At 52.9% G+C, this 17,618-nt stretch overlaps 1 protein-coding gene and 1 pseudogene across 1 annotated transcript in view; one reads left to right on the forward strand and one right to left on the reverse strand.

Moving 5' to 3' along the window:
* Positions 1 to 364: 364 nt before the first annotated feature.
* LOC112625741 lies at positions 365 to 972 on the reverse strand (annotated as a pseudogene).
* Positions 973 to 9,408: 8,436 nt separating this feature from the next.
* CEP72 (centrosomal protein 72) overlaps positions 9,409 to 17,618 on the forward strand; it is a 35,753-nt gene continuing 27,543 nt past the window's right edge. The window contains exons 1-2 of the mRNA XM_025388166.1: positions 9,409 to 9,577; positions 16,652 to 16,779. Coding sequence (XP_025243951.1) covers positions 9,496 to 9,577; positions 16,652 to 16,779 — 210 coding nt within the window. The 5' untranslated portion in view covers positions 9,409 to 9,495. The remainder of the gene's footprint in view (positions 9,578 to 16,651; positions 16,780 to 17,618) is intronic.

Below are 17,618 nucleotides of genomic sequence, written 5' to 3' on the forward strand. Positions count from 1 at the left end.
GAGTGAGAGACAATTTCTGAACACTCTGTGAAGTTGGTGAGAATTCAGGTGCCTATCGGCTGGGCTCCACCTGTGCACCAGGTGTGGCCGCCTCACTGTGACTTCAAAGGACCCCAGGGAGGAAGGAGGCTCCCAGCTGCACACAGGTGAGTCAGTCCCATTGTTCTGCGTGTCTGAAAAATCAATCGGGTCCAAAGTAAAAATATTTATTTAATGAGCAGAAATGTATGGCCAATCGGTTTTTAAAGGATATTGCTTCCTGCTCCTTGATACTGAAAAGGGGCCTTTGACAAAATTCATTTGCAGGGATTGAGTTCTGGGTGAAATAAGGACAGAAAATAGCACAGCACCCACCAAAGACAGCTCATTCTCTTCCTTGGGGTGCTGGGGGACATGGACGCCCCTCAGGGGCAAGAAGATCCCAGCGGGAGGACACTGGGCACTGCGTGAAGTCTCCCCTGGGAGCCCCAGAGAGGGGCAGGCGACGGCCCTGGGTGTCCCTGGGTCTCCCAAACGCAGGCCTGGGCTTCTCTTGGAGGAGGACTCCACCCTGCAGAAAAGAAGGGTCTGGGTCAGAACCCAGTGAGTCCGGGGCTCCCTCCGCCTCCTTCACTCCCTGTGAGATGGGCACGGAGCCTGGTGGTTCTCGGCTGAGATGGCACCCTCGCGGCACCTGCCGGGGACATGCCTGCTGGCCACCACCGAGCTCTTGCAGCTCCGGTCTGTGGACAGCACTGCCCCGATCCCCACAGCTCGGAGAACCTGTGGTGCGTTTTGTAGCGTCAGCATTTGAGTACTGGGTCTGCTGCGCTCCCTTCCTAGCGCGGCTCCCCATTCAGCTCCTTGCAGGCGTCAAGACCTTGCTGCATGGCTCCTCTTCCAAAACCCACAAGGTTCTGAGTTCCTGGGGCTTTGTCCCCCTAGTCTGTGGCTGCCGCAGGGCCTCCTCCTGGACCAGCCCGAAGGGCACATGGGGATGGCGCCTCAGGGCACAGACGTCCCGAGGACCCCAGGAGCGGCCGTGTCCTGCCTCTTGGTCCCTGAGGACCCTGGGCCTTCCTGGCAGTGGAGGCTGGTGTCTCCCGCTCTGTCCAGGTGCAGAGCGAGGACCCAGGACTCCGTGACGGTTGTAGACAAGGCTCTCCAGGCGCCAGGCCTCAGGTCAGAACAGGACTCAACTAAATGCCTTCGGAGCTCTGGGTGAGACGCGCAGCACCCGTCACAGTCAGTCTTTGTGTGTTGGGGTGTGATGGAGACGATGTCTCAGCCCTATGTTCTCACCAGGCTGTGTTTGGGACGTGTCAGCTTCCCGTGACTGCTGGAACAAGTTACCCCAGCTTTAGGCTCCCCGAAGCCTCAGAGATGAGGAGCAAGCAGCTGCAGGTCCCCAAGCCATAGTGGGGTAAGCCTGGGACTTGGCAGAGGACGCCAGGTTATATCTGATGCTGGCCCCTGGTCCTGATCAACCTGTGTTTAACAGCAGATGGCGGAAAGAGAGGCAGAGGCGGTGTACTAGGCCGTTCTTGCATTGCTATAAAGAAAACCTGAGACTGGGTAATTTATAAAGAAAAGAGGTTTAATTGGCTCACGGTTTTGTAGGCTGTACATGAAGTATAGTGCCAGGATCTGCTTCTGATGAGGCCTCAGGAAGTTTCCAATTGTGGTGGAAGTTAAAGGGGGAGCAGATGCATGGCGTTGTGAGAGGGGGGCAAGTCAGAGGGAGGAGACAGTTCTCATTGTGAGAGGAGAGCAAGTCAGAGGGGGGAGGCACCTCACATTTTGAGAGGGGGAGCAAGTCAGAGAGGGGAGGTGCCTCACATTGTGAGAGGGGGAGCAAGTCAGAGGGGGGAGGTGCCTCACATTGTGAGAGGGGGAGCAAGTCAGAGAGGGGAGGTGCCTCACATTGTGAGAGGAGAGCAAGTCAGGGGGGGAGGTGCCTCACATTGTGAGAGGAGAGCAAGTCAGAGGGGGGAGGCACCTCGCACCTCACACTTTTTTGAAAAAGAAATTGAGATGGAGTGTCATTCTGTTGCCCAGGCTGGAATGCAGTGGCATGATCTCAGCTCACTGCAACCTCTGTCTCCCAGGTTCCAGCAATTCTCCTGCCTCAGTCCCCCAAGTAGCTGGGATAACAGGTGCACACCACCACACCCAGCTAATTATTTTTGTGTTTTTAGTCAAGACAGGGTTTTGCCATGTTGGCCAGGCTGGTCTTGAACTCCTGACCTCAAATGATCCACTCGTCTCAGTCACCCAAAGTGCTGGGATTACAGGTGTGAGCCACTGCACCCGGCCACCACACACTTTTAAACTACCAGATCTACCAGAGTGAGAACTCACTCGTCACCAACGGGATGACCCATGCCATTCATGAGGCACCCACTCCTGTAATCCACTCCTCCTCCAGCCCCCACCTCCAGCACTGACAATTCCATTTCAACATGAGATTTGCGGGGACAAACATCCAAACCATATCGCGTGGGCTCAGGAGGCAGCAGCCCTGGAAGATGCCAAGTGCCTGGGAGGTCAGAGAAAGATGCTGGAGTTCACGGGTGCCACGTGCAGGCGCAGCTCCTGCCAGGTGGCTGAAGACGCGGCTCCAGGTGGTGGCAGTGCCTCGGCCCCATCCCTCCTTCCTGGGGAGAGGGTCACGGCTCAGTGCCTGAGGGGCTGGGGGGCTTTTCTGAGAGGGGTGCATGCCCGCCTGTCAGGCACTTTCGGAAAAAGCTGGAAACCAAGATTTCCCTGAGAAGTCCTGGGCTTTCCGGTGTTGGAAACTGCAGGAAACAGCTGGCCTCTACCTCCCCACAGGGTCCAGGAGAGAATTTGTTCTGGACAAACCCCTGTAGGCCACGTGATTGGGGCACCTCTGACCTCGCCCAGTGCCATACCCCCAGCTGAGGCCCGGCCCCTGCTAGGGAGTGGTTCAGGGATGTGGGGCCTGGCACTGGTCCGCAGGCCTGTGGGAGCCCTCTGGGCCCCTGGCAGAGTGGGGCAGCAGTTGGCCGAGGACTGCAAGGGCTGAGCTGTCCTGACCCAGTCCTGCGATAGCAGAGCCTCCCACCCTGCCTCGGGGCTCCTGGACATCTCCTGCAGCCATGCCACTCATAGCTGGGCTCTATGCATGCTGTCAGTGCAGCCCCAGCAGCCCAAAGCGGTTCACAAGCTCCCAGACCGACTGTACCTGCTCCAGGGCAACTCCTATGAGGGTACTGAAACTTCCCATCATTACAGGGCTCCGGCCCACAGCCGTGGTGATGCCCCTTCCCCACACCAGCTCCTGCAACTGGAAGGCTGCGGGCCACTCCCTCTGAGGTCTCTCCTTTCCAGACACAAGGGCAGGAGTCAAGGGCAGTGGCAGCATCCCCCAAAGATGTCGATGGATGGTGTTTCAACCTAAACCGGACAGCCGCAGTCTCTCCCTGGCCACACAGCGGGACAGAGACCAGGACACAGCGGCCCACCCGCTGCCCTCACACTCCCTTCCTCCACGGTGTGAACTAAACTGCCCACATGGCCTGTCACTCAGACAAGGCTGGAAGGTGTGGCCCCACCCCCTCCTAAGACGTTATGATGCAGGGACCCCCAAGCCCACCCTCAACTGTGCTCACCTGAAACGGCCCAGCAAGGGCTACGCGTGCCTTCCCATCTCACATTTGGGAAGGTTAGTGGGTAAAATGCGATATTGACAGTTCTCAAATATTGATGTTGATCTTAACTGCTAGAGATACCGTGAGGGAAAAGAGCGCTTTTGTTCAACATTTATGAATGGATAAAGGAGGAACTGAAACCAACAAAGGGGCGGCTGGCCCTGGACCAGGTTTAGGAGCTGTGGGCAGGGTGGGCCGGCACCTCCTTTCCTCTCGAGAAGGATGTGAGCAGCCGGTGGCTCGTACCCCCTGCCTCCTCAGCCTCGTTCACGCCTCTGCACTACCCGCTGGGCTCCTGCCACCCAGGGGTGTGGGGAGAGGCCTTGGCGTGGGATAGAGGGCCACGTGTGGGTGTGTGACGGGTACTGGTGGATGGAGGTCCACGTGTGGGTGTGCAACTGGGTGTGAGACTGTGTGTGGGTGTGTGAGCGTGTACATGAGTGTGCATGTGCTCGTACACCTGTGTATGTACGCAGTGTGAGCAGGTGTGTGAACTGACTGTGCTGTGGCTGTGAGCGTGTACACACGTGAACTGAGCGTGACAGTGCGAAGGTGTGTGCCACGAGTTCCACTGGCCACATGAGCACAGGCGAGGCCGCTCTGCTAGCCTGTGGATGTCCAGCCTGGCCACGCTGGACGCCCGTGTCTTCTTCTCAACACAGGGTGGAGAGAGGACAATGCAGGACGCATCTCTGAGCTTGGCTCAGGCGCCCAGCGGCAGCTGGGGTTGGGTGCAGCCGCTCTACGTAGCCCTGGCTTGGATGCTGTGAGCTGGGTGGGCCTGGGGTGAGTGCCCGTCCCTGGGGTGGGTGGAGACCCCCATTTCCCTCTTAAGTCCCCTCACTGCACATTGAAGCCTCCTCCCACCCCCACTCCATTTAAAGGTCAGAGGCGGCCCCTCAGGCTGCACCTCCAGCCCTCCTCTCTGACCACGTGGGTCTCCCTGTTTCCTTCCGCTGGCCTAGTCTCTCTGTAGGGCCCACTGAGCCTGCAGTCTGGGACCCACAGGCTTGAAGATTGAGGCTCAGGGCCTGGGAGCCTCCCTGGAATGTTCTAGAAAGCTATGGAGGGGCACCTGTCGGGAAGCCAGCACACGGAGAGCCTCTCCTGCCTGGGTCCTGCCACAGCAGCCTGGGCCTGTGGGCCTAAAGAGCTGCTCCAGACTTTAACTGGGTCTGAGGGCTGGTGCCCTGTGAGGAACCCAGGTTAGAACCTGGGGACAGAGGCCTCCATTAGTCCTTGGGAGTGGCAGGTAGCCCATGGGGTCATTGTGATCATGGTGCGTCATGGGAGCGTGTGCTGGGATGGGGAGGGGTCGTGGTGATCATGGCACAACGCACTTTCCTCTGGTCTAGGTTTAGGGATGCCAGCGAGACCCGCTGAAGCGTTGGGGCCCCACCCGAGGTGAGGCGTGCCCAGGTCTGGGGACTCCTGTCTTGGGGCCCCTCCCAGGAGAACCAGCCCCCTCCTCTGGCAGGAAGTCCCCAAAGCCGTGGAGGAGCCCTGGGCCCACAGACAGCATCCCTGCTGCTGGGGACCTCAGGCCTGTGCAGGTGCCGCTGCCACGGGGCTGATGGGGCCCAGCCCAGCTACCTCAGCCCCTGTCTCCGCTTTCCAGGCTTCTCCGCGGCTCTCTGCTTTTGCGGCCCCACTCCAGGCCAGAAGGCTCCCGTGCCTCCATGGATCTTCACGATGTGGACAACCAAGGTAAGCACCGTGAGGAAGTGGAGACAGACACAACGTTCAGCCGCAGAAGACAGGATAATAAAGTTGGGTTTGGTTTATGATCTAACGTGACCATTAAAAGTGTTTAATAAACAACGTTGAAGACTACATAGTGGCAGATACATACGGCAATGCTCAGCATAACCTCATGACTGTCAATACACACAGGCTTGAGAAACACCTGCAGGATACATGTGGGCATGTTAGTGTGGGTTAACTCAGTAGGGCGGCATATCAAATCTTGGTGCCCTTCTATAGTGTCTATGTTTTCTTTTCTTTTTTTTTTTTTTTTTGAGACGGAGTCTCGCTCTGTCGCCCAGGCTGGAGTGCAGTGGCCCAATCTCGGCTCACTGCAAGCTCCACCCCCTGGGTTCACGCCATTCTCCTGCCTCAGTCTCCCGAATAGCTGGGACTACAGGTGCTCGCCACCACGCCCGGCTAATTTTTTGTATTTTTAGTAGAGACAGGGTTTCACTGTGTTAGCCAGGATGGTCTCCATCTCCTGATCTCATGATCCGCCCGCCTCAGCCTCCCAAAGTGCTGGGATTACAGGCGTGAGCCACAATGCCCAGCCTGTAGTGTCTATATTTTCTACAGTGAAGCTGGGATACTTGCATTGTTTTCAAAGTTCCCATCGGCACTTCCATCACATCCCTGTGTGGTTCTGTCCTTGACCGGCTGCCCACTGAGGTCCCACTCACCCCTGCCCTGCCCTGTCTGGCCAGCCAGGTACCTGCCCAGGAGGAAGAGGCTCAGTGTTTGGGGCCTGTATTATGCCCTGAAAATCCACTGCTGTTGAGTGAGGGCCTATGAGGCCTTTAGTTTGCTGCTGTGTACTTCTGAAGAGCTGGGATGCTCTCCACTATTCTCTGTCTCCTGGCTGGACAGAGTTCCACTCAGTGCACACCAGGAGCAGTGATGGGGCTGGGGGTGTGAGGGCTCAGCTGTGCCCTGAACTCCTTCACAGTCTTGCAGGAGCGGTCATGGAGCCATATCTGGGTTTGCAATTTTTGGAAAGTTACGTGACAATCTGCACTCAGGAATGCTGAGTGCTCAGCAGGCCCCATGAACGGTGATTAAATATGACGCTGTGTGTCCCACAACCTAAGGGCTGTGGCAGAGACCAGGAGGGCCATCAGCTCCCACAGCTCTCGAGTCCAACTCAGGGCTCCTCCTTGCTGACCTCCCTGGATTGTCGGTGGAGACAGCCATCCTCCCACAGAGCACCTGCCTGAGATGGGCCAGGCTGCCGTGCCTTGGCTCTTGCTGCACATGCTGAGATCAGCACAGAGGCACCCTCGGACACCAGCATGCCCTCGGGTTTGCCGCTTGTCAAATATCTGATGAGGCAATCTGGCCAAATGTGCTCTAACACCACTGGACCAAGAGAACGTCCTGGGCTGACCAGATGCAGCCTTGCATCCTCCATCTGCCACCATCCACTGTGTACACCCCCTGCACACACCTCTGTACACACTCCCCCTGCATATAACCTCTACACACAGCCTGTGTACACTCCTGCACATATCCCCTGCACGCACCTCTTGCACACGCCTCTTGCACAATCCTGTGTATACCCCCTGCACACACCTCTGCACACACACTCCCTGCACATAGCCTATGCACACAACCTGTGTACATTCCCTGCACATATCCCCTGCACACACCTCCTGCACACACCCCTGCAGACACCTCCTACACACACCCTGTGTATACTCCCTGCACACACCTCCATACACACTTTCACACACCGTGTATACCCCCTGCACACACCTATGCACACATCTCCTGCACACACCCTGTGTATACCCCTGCACACCCTCTGCACAAACCTCCTGCACACACTGTTGCACACACCCCCGCACATAGTCCCTGCACACACCCTGCACAGACCCTGTGTGCATCCTCTGTACACACACCTTGTGTATACTCTCTGCACACACCCCCTACATGTACACCCTCTGCACACTCCTCCTGCATACACCCCATGTACACCTTCTGCACACACTCCCTGCACACATTCTGAGTACACCTACTGCACACCCCATGTACAACCTCCGTACACACCCGCTACACACTCCCCTACACCATCCACACACACTCCCTGCAAACATTCTGAGTACACCTACTGCACACCCTGTGTACAACCTCTGCACACACCCGCTACACACTCCCCTACACCATCCACACATAATACCTGCACACAACCCCTACACACTCCCTTACACCATCCACACACACTACCTGCACACAACCCCTACACACTCCCCTACACCATCCACACACACTACCTGCACACAACCCCTACACACTCCCCTACACCATCCACACATACTACCTGCACACAACCCCTACACACTCCCCTACACCATCCACACACACTACCTGCACACAACCCCTACACACTCCCCTACACCATCCACACACACTACCTGCACACAACCCCTACACACTCCCCTACACCNCTCCCTGCACACATTCTGAGTACACCTACTGCACACCCCATGTACAACCTCTGTACACACCCGCTACACACTCCCCTACACCATCCACACACACTCCCTGCAAACATTCTGAGTACACCTACTGCACACCCTGTGTACAACCTCTGCACACACCCGCTACACACTCCCCTACACCATCCACACATAATACCTGCACACAACCCCTACACACTCCCCTACACCATCCACACACACTACCTGCACACAACCCCTACACACTCCCCTACACACTTTCCTGCACCATCCACACACACTCCCTGCACACACCCCCTACACACTCCCCTACACCATCCACACACACCCCCTACACACTCCCCTACACCATCCACACTCCCTGCACACAATCTGAGTACACTTACTGCACACCCCGTGTACAACCTCTGCACACACCCCCTACACACTCCCCTACACCATCCACACACACTCCCTGCACACACCCCCTACACACTCCCCTACACCATCCACACACACTCCCTGCACACACCCCCTACACACTCCCCTACACCATCTGCACACAACCCAGTGTACAGCCCCTGCACACACCTTCTATACACACTCTGTGCACACACACCCGTGTACACCCTCTACACATATCCCTACACACTCCCTGTGTACACCCTCTGTGTATACCCTCATCTACTACCACCATACGTACCCCCACTACCCTGCCTTGTGTATCACTCCCCAGGCTGTGAAATACCAGGGACGTTGCCAACGAGCTGGTCTAATCTGAGGTGAGGGTTTCTGGGTGCCCCCTAGACACCAGGAGAAAGGCGGGGAGGGGACACCCCTAGGGCTTTGGACTCACTCCACGAGGCGCTGGGTCACAGTGGTACAGTGACACAGTAGATGTCCTGAGCGGGATTAAAGTCTTCCCAATGAACAGGCTGAACTCTGTCTTCCTTGAAAGCTCTGTAGAAGGACCTCACAGGGATAAACACAGGGAGACCCTCCAGGGCGCGGTCAGCCATGAGCCACAGCGCTGGGCCGGTGACATCTCTGGAGGTTCTGGGGTGGAGAAAGACCGGCTGTGGGGAGTGACTGGCTGGGGAGCAGCTCAGCTCCCGCCCACCTCTGCGAGGCCCGGGGCTGGACGGGAGGTGCAGCAGACAAGGCCCCGGGCGGGTACTGGAGGGTCTAGAAGGGTCCCCGCGTGGGGGTCGGGTGGCGGGGAGTCTAGGAGAGTCGGGGATCCCCGGGGCGCGGGGTTCAGGGTGGGAGCGGAGTGTGAATGGGGAAAGGTCCCCACGCGCACCAGCAGCCGCGATTCCACCGCGCCTACTCGGGCTTTCCCCGGGAGGACACGGCGTGTGTCAAGGACCCGGGCCTCGAAGGCGGCCGCGCCCAGTGAAGCCTAGACGGGGCGCTATCTGGGGCGGGGGCTGGGGTGGCGGAGCCTAGTGCCTGGGAGAACCGCCATTCAGGAGACCCCCCCCGGCCAGGCTCTTGGTTCCGCCCACGCAGGTCCCGCCCCCTAGCCCGGCCCCTCTCCCCGCCCCGCCGCGCAGGCCCCGCCCCGTCCCGCCAGACTCTTGGTTCTGCCCACGCAGGTCCCGCCCCCTCTTAGCCTTGCCCACCCCGCCGCGCAGGCGCCGTCCGAGGGCTCCGTTTGAAACATGGCGCGGGCTGGTCAGCGGCTGGTGCTGAGCGAGGAGGCGGTCCGGGCGAAGAGCGGACTAGGGCCTCACTGCGACCTGGGTGCGCCAGCGGGCGGGGGTGCAAGCGTGAGGGTGGCGGGGGGTGGGTGCCGAGCTTCCCGGGGCGGCCGCGCCTGGTTGCCTGGGCGGCGGACCGTGGGCAGGTGGGGCGCCTCTGCGCAGGCGCCGCGGGCGTCCGGAACGGTCTCGGGCGGGAGGGCGGGGCGCGCGCGCCCAGGTGAGGACCCCGCCCCTCGTGCCCAGGTGCGGCCCCTGCCCGCGTTCCGGTCCCGGAGTCGCGGCTCCTGCTTGTCTATCGGGTCATTGTGGTACCGTGACTGGCGGTTATATCCGCTGAGGAGAGAGAGCCAGCCTTGCTCTCCAGGAGCACAGCCCGCCCTCCCACTGGGGACCCCTCTCCCGGGTTCTCCTGGGCCCATTATGCTGATGGTTGGGCTTGGCCTTCTTGAGGATGTTGGTGGCCGGTTGCCTTCTTTTTGGCCTGTTTTTGTCTGGTTTTGGCGTCAGGGGGAAGCCGAGCTCATAAACTGTTGAGAAGTGTTGCCTTCTCATATTTAGAAGAGGTTCTGTAGAGTTTGTGCTCGTTGTTTGAATGTTTTGTGGAATTTTCCAGTGAAACCATATGGACATGTCAATTTCCGGTTTTGAAGCTTTTAAATGACCAATTCTGTATCTCTGGTTGTCAGAGAACCGTTCGTATTATTAGTTCACCTTGAGTCTTGGCTGTGTGGGGTTTTGCAGAGTTGGCTTATTTGAGCTAACTTGTGGAGTGTGTGTGTACAGTTGTTCCTGGGGTTCTGTTCTTAGCCTGTGAATGTCTCTGTGTGGTCTGCAGGTGTTACTGGACCAACAGGTTCAGTCAGGTGCTGTGGGGCCACAGGCCAATACACTGAGACAGCAGGGTTTGCAGCAGAGAAAGAGTTTAATGCTGGCAGGAGCCCAGCAGGGAGGTGGAAGGAGGCCTCAATCCATCTCCCCAAGGAGATCTGAGCTGGGTTTTTTGGGTTTTTTTGAGACGGAGTCTCACTCTGTCGTCCAGGCTGGAGTGCAGTTGCATAATCTCAGCTCATTGCAACCTCCACCTCCCAGGTTCAAGTGATTCTCCTGCCTCAGCCTCCTGAGTAGCTGGGATTACAAGCGCACGCCACCAAGCCCGGCTAATTTTTTGTATATTTAGTAGAGACAGTGTTTCACCATGTTGGCCAGGCTGGTCTTGAGCTCCTGATCTCAGGTGATCCACCTGCCTTGGCTTCCCAAAGTGCTGGGATTACAGGCATGAGCCACCACGCCCAGCCTGAGCTGGGGTCTTGAAAGGAACAGGATTGTGAGGGGCTGGAAAATTGATGTTGTCAGTTGGTCGAGGTAAGGGCCATGGAATTATCAGGGTGTGGAAACTGCATTCTTTGGTGAATCCGCTTGTGGGGTCCTTTAGACCAGTTGGCATCAGTCCCCAGGTCCTCAAAGAATATCTCAAATGGAAAACTTAATGTTTTATAATGTCCAATAATCTGTAGATTAGTTCTCTGTAGAGTGGTTAAGGGGAACAGTAACATCGTGACAAAGTCCATGTGATCCTGAGGCAGTGATTTCTGATTTTTAAAATTTCGTTCTTTCTGCTTGCTTTGCATTTATTTTATACTTTTTCTAGATTCTTGAGGCAAAAATGTAGATGATTGGTTTGAGACTTTCTTATTTTCTATTATAAATAGTGCCACAAGTTTCTCTCTAAGCACTACTTTATCTGTATCCACAAATTTTGTTATGTTGTATTTTAATTTTCATCCAGTTCAGCATATTTTAAGAATTTCCCTTGATACTTCCTGTTTGCAATGTGGTTTTATTTATTTATTTATTTATTTATTTATTTTTATACGGAGTCTTGCTCTGTCACCCAGTCTGGAGTGCAGTGGCACAATCTTGGCTCACTGACAGCTTTTTTTTTTTTTATGTTTATGCCATTCTTCTGCCTCAGCCTCCTGAGTAGCTGAGACTACAGGCGCTCCCCACCACGCCTGGCTAATTTTTTTTTTTTTTTTTTTTTTTTTTAGTAGAGACGGGGTTTCACTGTGTTAGCCAGGATGGTCTCAATCTCCTGACCTTGTGATCTGCCCGCCTCTGCCTCCCAAAGTGCTGGGATTACAGATGTGAGCCACCGCGCCCGGCCTGACCTGTGGATTTTTAAGGAGTATGTTTTTAAGGTTCCATGTGTTTGGAGATTTTCCTGTTGTTTTTCTGTGTGATTACATTATGGCTAGAGCATAATCTGTATGATTTTAATTCTTTTAAATTTGTCAGGGTTTGTTTTATGATCCAGCATCTGGTCTATATTGTTGAATGTTCCTGCCTCAGCCTCCCAAGTAGCTGGGACTACAGGTGCCCACCACCATGCCCAGCTAATTTTTTGTATTTTTTTTAGTAGAGATGGGGTTTCACCGTGTTAGCCAGGATGGGCTCGATCTCCTGACCTTGTGATCCGCCTGCCTCTGCCTCCCGAAGTGTTGGAATTACAGGCGTGAGCCACTGTGCCTGGCCTTCTTTACAGTTTTACAGTTTTCATCTGTCATCTCCATTTTGCTATTAAACTGCTCTTGTGATCTGTATGTTTCTCTGTTCTGTTATTTTTTCTTCATTCCACGATGCTCTAGGTTTCTTTCTTTTGTCTTTCCTTTATATTTGAAAAAATGTCTTCAGCGATTGTCTTAGGACAGGTCTGCTTGTGACAGATTCTCTTAGTTTTTCTTTAGAGTTTTTTTTTTTTCTTGAATGTGTGTGTATTCTGTTGTTGAGTGGACTGCTATGTAAATACATAAATATCAATTAGATCCTGTTTGTTGATGGTATTGTTCAATTCTTCTGTATCCTTGCTGATTTTCTGTCTAGTGACTCTATTAATGACTGAGAGAGGGGTCTTGAACCCTTAACTGTACTTGTGGATTTGTCTATTTCTTTTTTCACTTTATATGTTTTGAAGCCCTGTTATTTGTTGAATTGAATATCTAGGATTTTTATATCTTCTTAGTGGACTGACCCTTTTAGTATATGTAGTCTTCCACTTTTTTTTTTTTTTTTTTTGAGACAGAGTTTCCTCCTTGTTGCCCAGGCTAGAGTGCAGTGGCACGACTTTGGGTCACTACAACCTCTGCCTCCCAGGTTCACACAATTCTCCTGCCTCAGCTTCCCACGTAGCTGGGATTACAGGCACCTGCCACCACGCCCGGCTAATTTTTGTATTTTTAGTAGAGATGGGGTTTCGCCATGTTGGCCAGGCTGGTCTTGAACTCCTGACCTCAGGTGATCCACCGGGCTCCCAAAGTGCTGGGATTACAAGTGTGAACCACCGTGCCTGGCTCTTGGTCCTCTTTTTTCCTGGTAGTTTTGTTTGTTGAGACATCTGCCTTATTTGATATTACTGTAGCTTCTTTTGATTGGTTTTTGCATGGCATATCTTTTCCTATCCATTTACTTTGAACTTTTAACCTACCTGTATCTTTATATTTGAAATTAGTTTCCTGGTTCATTATTTTTATTTACTCTGCTAATCTCTGTCTTGTAGTAGTGTTTTAGGCCATTTACATTTAATATAATTGTTAAATATTAGAACTTAAGTGTGCCATTTCATTGTTTTTTGATTGTTTCCTGTGTTTTTTCCTTCTGCGTCCCTTTTCCTGCCTCCTGTGACTTACTCGAATATTTTTAGTATCATAATTGATTTATTAGTTATGTTTTGGTGTATGTCTCCTTGTATGGTTTTCATAGTGGTGGCTATACAAATTACAATATACTTATGTAATTCAGCACAGTTTACTTGTACAGACATTTTACCACTTCTGAGTGAAATATGGAAACTTTATCACCATTTAGGTCTCTATCCTCTCCCCTTTACAATTTAGTTGTCTGAAGTATTTTCTCTGCATACCTTGAGAACCATATTAATATTATGATTTTTTTTAAAACACCTAGCCTTTTCAGTAACTCAGGAGGAAATGTATTTATCTGTATGTTTCTCTGTTCCGTTATTTTTTCTTCATTCCACGATGCTCTAGGTTTCTTTCTTTTGTCTTTCCTTTATATTTGAAAAAATGTCTTCAGCGATTGTCTTAGGGCAGGTCTGCTTGTGACAGGTTCTCTTAGTTTTTCTTTAGAGTTTTTTTTTTCTTTTTTGAGACAGAGTCTCACTCTCTCTCCCAGTCTGGAGTGCAGTGGCGCGATCTCAGCTCACTGCAAGCTCTGCTTCCTGGGTTCATGCCATTCTCCTGCCTCAGCCTCCCAAGTAGCTGGGACTACAGGCGCCCACCACCATGTCCAGCTAATTTTTTGTAATTTTTTTAGTAGAGATGGGGTTTCACCATGTTAGCCAGGATGGTCTTGATCTCCTGACCTTGTGATCCACCTACCTCTGCCTCCCGAAGTGCTAGAATTACAGGTGTGAGCCATTGTGCCCGGCCTTCTTTACAGTTTTAAGGTTTTCATCTGTCATCTCCATTTTGCTGTTAAACTGCTCTTGTGATTTTTTGTTATTGTATTTTTCTTTGAAATTTCTATTTGTTTCTTCTTTATATCTTCTGTTTCTTTGCTAAGACTAGTTTTTCCTTTGTCTCAAGTGTTTGTAGTTGCTCTTTGAAGTATTTTTTATGAGAGTCACTTTAAAATCCTTGTTAGACCTGAATTCTGTGTTCTCTGTTGGTGGTATCTGTTGATCGACTGTGTGTTCTCATTCAAATTGCCATTTTTCTGATTCTTGGTCATTTTTTATCGTATTGTGGACATGCTGGGTATGATGTCATGGGGCTCTGCTTCCTGTTTAAATCCCATTACTTGAGAAGATTCCTCACTCGAGCCTGCTGGGTGCAGCCTCATTGCCGGGACAGTCGTGGGGCTCCTGCCTCACCCACAGGCTCTGGCAGACCCTACTGGCTGGGAGGGTGAAGGGCACCACCTCGTTCTAGCCAGCCGGGACAGCTGTCAGGATCCATTCTCACACCCCAGTGCTGGCTGCTACGCAAGGCCAGGTGGACGAGGGGTGTTTGTGTGTGTGTGTGGTTGTGTGTGTGTGGTTGTGTATGTGTGTGTGGGTTTGCTTGCAGGAGGGCTGGTGATGTGAAGAGACTCTGTCCTGCCAGGCCCCTCCTGGTCCTTTGGCCATCGAGAGCAGGCTTACGGTTTTTGGTCTTTTGGTGTTTCTGGGCTGCCAGCTTCTGTGGCACCCGGAGTGGGATGTGTAGTAAACAAACATAAACAAAACCCCAGAGTCAACCCAGGGCCTCAGTGCTGGGTTACCTCTCGAGTGCCGAGGCCCGTGGCCGGTTGGCTTCTGTTCATTGCAGTCGGCCAGTGCTTGTTCCATGTATTTTCCTCCAGGGCGGTGGGTCTGATACGCGAGAGGAGCAGGGTGAAATGTGTCCCCTCCATCTTGCCTGGAACTGGAGGAGCTCAAACCAAATTGTAAATTTAATCAGAACATATTCTGGTTGGGCGTAGTGGCTCATGCCTGTAGTCCCAGCACTTTGGGAGGCTGAGGCGAATGGATCACTGGAGGTCAGGAGTGTGAGACCAGCCTGGCCAACGTGGTCAGGAAACCACAAGACTGTCACGGAATGCATGAGCCAAAAGTCACTGCACCTTGTCCCCTCCTGACACTGGCCTGGTGGCAGGGTGTGGGGGACAATGAGCTGCTTGTCCTGTGTGCCTGCAAGTGGGGCAGAACCACGCAGCGTCCTGCTGTTTAGCTGCGTCTGAGATGATGCCCGAGGGCTACGTGAGGAAACAGGGAAACATGGGGTTTTAGTAGAAACGCCATCTCTACTAAAAACACACAAATTAGCGGGATGTGGTGGCACGTCCCTGTAATCCTAGCTATTCAGGAGACTGAGGCAGGAGAATCACTTGAACCCAGGAGGTGGAGGTTGCAGTGAGCCGAGGTCACACCACTGCACTTCAGCCTGGGCAGCAGAGTAAGAACTCCATCTCAAAACAAAAGCAAAAAACCCAAAACGTATTCTAAAACATAAATAAATGTTCCTGGGAAAGTGTTGATGTATTCAGATCTAAACTGTCTTTTTGATTATGGAAACTTTGATCTTGTAGTTAACGTTGATCTAATGACTGCTTATGAGTGCACGTTGCAGAGGCTTGCAGGGTGCATGGAGCTTGCACAGCCCGACCACAGGTGTAAGAGGAGGACAGCAGACAGGTTACCCGACTAGTGGGTTTCGGATGGTGATGGCTGCAAGGCGTGACAGAATTGAGCAGCTGGAGTGGAGGCAGGAGATGAATTAGGGGGGTTCCTGGGGAGAGGTGGTTTTGGAGGCAGTAAAGGTGGGAAGAAGCGTGTGGCCTGGAGGTATTGCAGAGATAAACATAAGCTGAAACTTCAGGTACCTTCCTTGCTCGTCAGTGCTGATAGTCCAACTCCAAAGGAGTTGTACTGGGTTCTAGGTGCCTTTTTCAGATTACGAGGATACATACCTCTCTAAGAAAAGCTGAAAATACAGAAATGTGCAAGAGGGAAAGTAAAGGGATTTATTCCACAATAGGACACGTGTTAACATTTGTCTCTCAGTCTTTTTACGTGTACTGTTGGAGGAAGAAATGTTTTGAATGACCCTCGTCAGGCACAGGGAGGAAGGCTTTATTCAGAGCCATCGAGGTGGGCCTGGGGTCACAGTGCTGGGATTTTGCAGTGAGGGAGAGAGATGGAGCTCAGCTCCAAGTACAGCAGCGACCAGGGGGAGTTCATAGCCGAGGATGAGGGCAGGGGCAGTGGGTGGAAAATGACTGAGAGGACACATGAGGAGGAAGGGGATTTGGGCTAAACCGACTGAACGGTATTATTGCGAAAGAGCGGCCAGGGTGACCAGACACCACCTGTGGGATCTGGGGATAGGGAACCTGAGCAGATACTGAGGCTGGGGGTTTTGGCCACACTAAACTGGACTTTACAAGGAAGGGCGCAGATGGCCGAGGAGAAGATTCAGGAGCCTGAGTAAAGTTGAATTAAACCAAGAATCTGTGTCAGTGTCTCCTCTATATCCAAACACCAAGAACTTGACCTTTATTATAATAATTGTTTTCAAAAGAAAAGATTAAAATCTCATAATTTTTTTTAAATTCTTAGCTAAGCTTCAGTCATTGTCTATTCCTGGAACTTACCAAGAGAAGATTACCCACCTGGGACGTTCTCTGATGAGTTTAACAGGTCTGAAATCTTTGGATCTCTCACGCAACTCCTTGGTTAGTCTGGAGGTAAGTTTTGGTCTCTTTCTTTTTTTTTTTTTTTTTTTTTTGAGACGTAGTTTCGCTCTTGTTGCCTAGGCTGGAGTGCAATGGCATGATCTCGGCTCACTGCAACCTCCACCTCCACCTCCCAGGTTCAAGCAAATCTTCTGTCTCAGCCTCCTTAGTAGCTGGGATCATAGGCATGAGCCACCATGCCCGGCTAATTTTGTATTTTTAGTAGAGACAGGGTTTCTCCATGTTGGTCAGGCTGGTCTCAAACTCCCGACCTCAGGTGATCCACCCGCCTCGGCCTCCCAAAGTGCTGGGATTACAGGTGTGAGCCACCATGCTCAGCTGGTCTCTTTCTTAAAAGAAAATTTATTACTATCAACATCGGTGGAAAGCCCATTCGCAGCAGAAGCGGCAGAAACGGCGTGTGTTTTGTAACCCTCTGCTTACACCTGTAAACCGTACACTTTGGGTTGTGTTTTTTTGTGTTTACCGTGGGCTACATTTCATACACATCACGTTACGTTGTGTTGTAGCTCTCTGATGGTGATGGTTAGATCTTTAAAGGAAATGAAATGAGACCCCAGAGACTTACTGAGTGGTAGCACAGTGGGCCTGGAGCTGCCTCTGGGCCCCTGGCAGGGTCACCCTGCGGGGAGACGCCTAGGTGGTGGTGAGGGGAGCTGTGCACAAGTGCCATGGCCTGAATGGCCCTGACAGAACCGTGGGATGCACCTGCCCTGAGCCTGGTGCCTGAGCATTATGGAGGCCGCATCTGCGTGGCCTGATTGGCCCTGACAACACCATGGGATACGCCTGCCCCGAGCCTGGTGCCTGAGCATTATGGAGGCTGCGTT

This window comes from Theropithecus gelada, chromosome 6, assembly GCF_003255815.1.
Source record: "Theropithecus gelada isolate Dixy chromosome 6, Tgel_1.0, whole genome shotgun sequence".
Taxonomy (NCBI): Eukaryota; Metazoa; Chordata; class Mammalia; order Primates; family Cercopithecidae; genus Theropithecus; species Theropithecus gelada.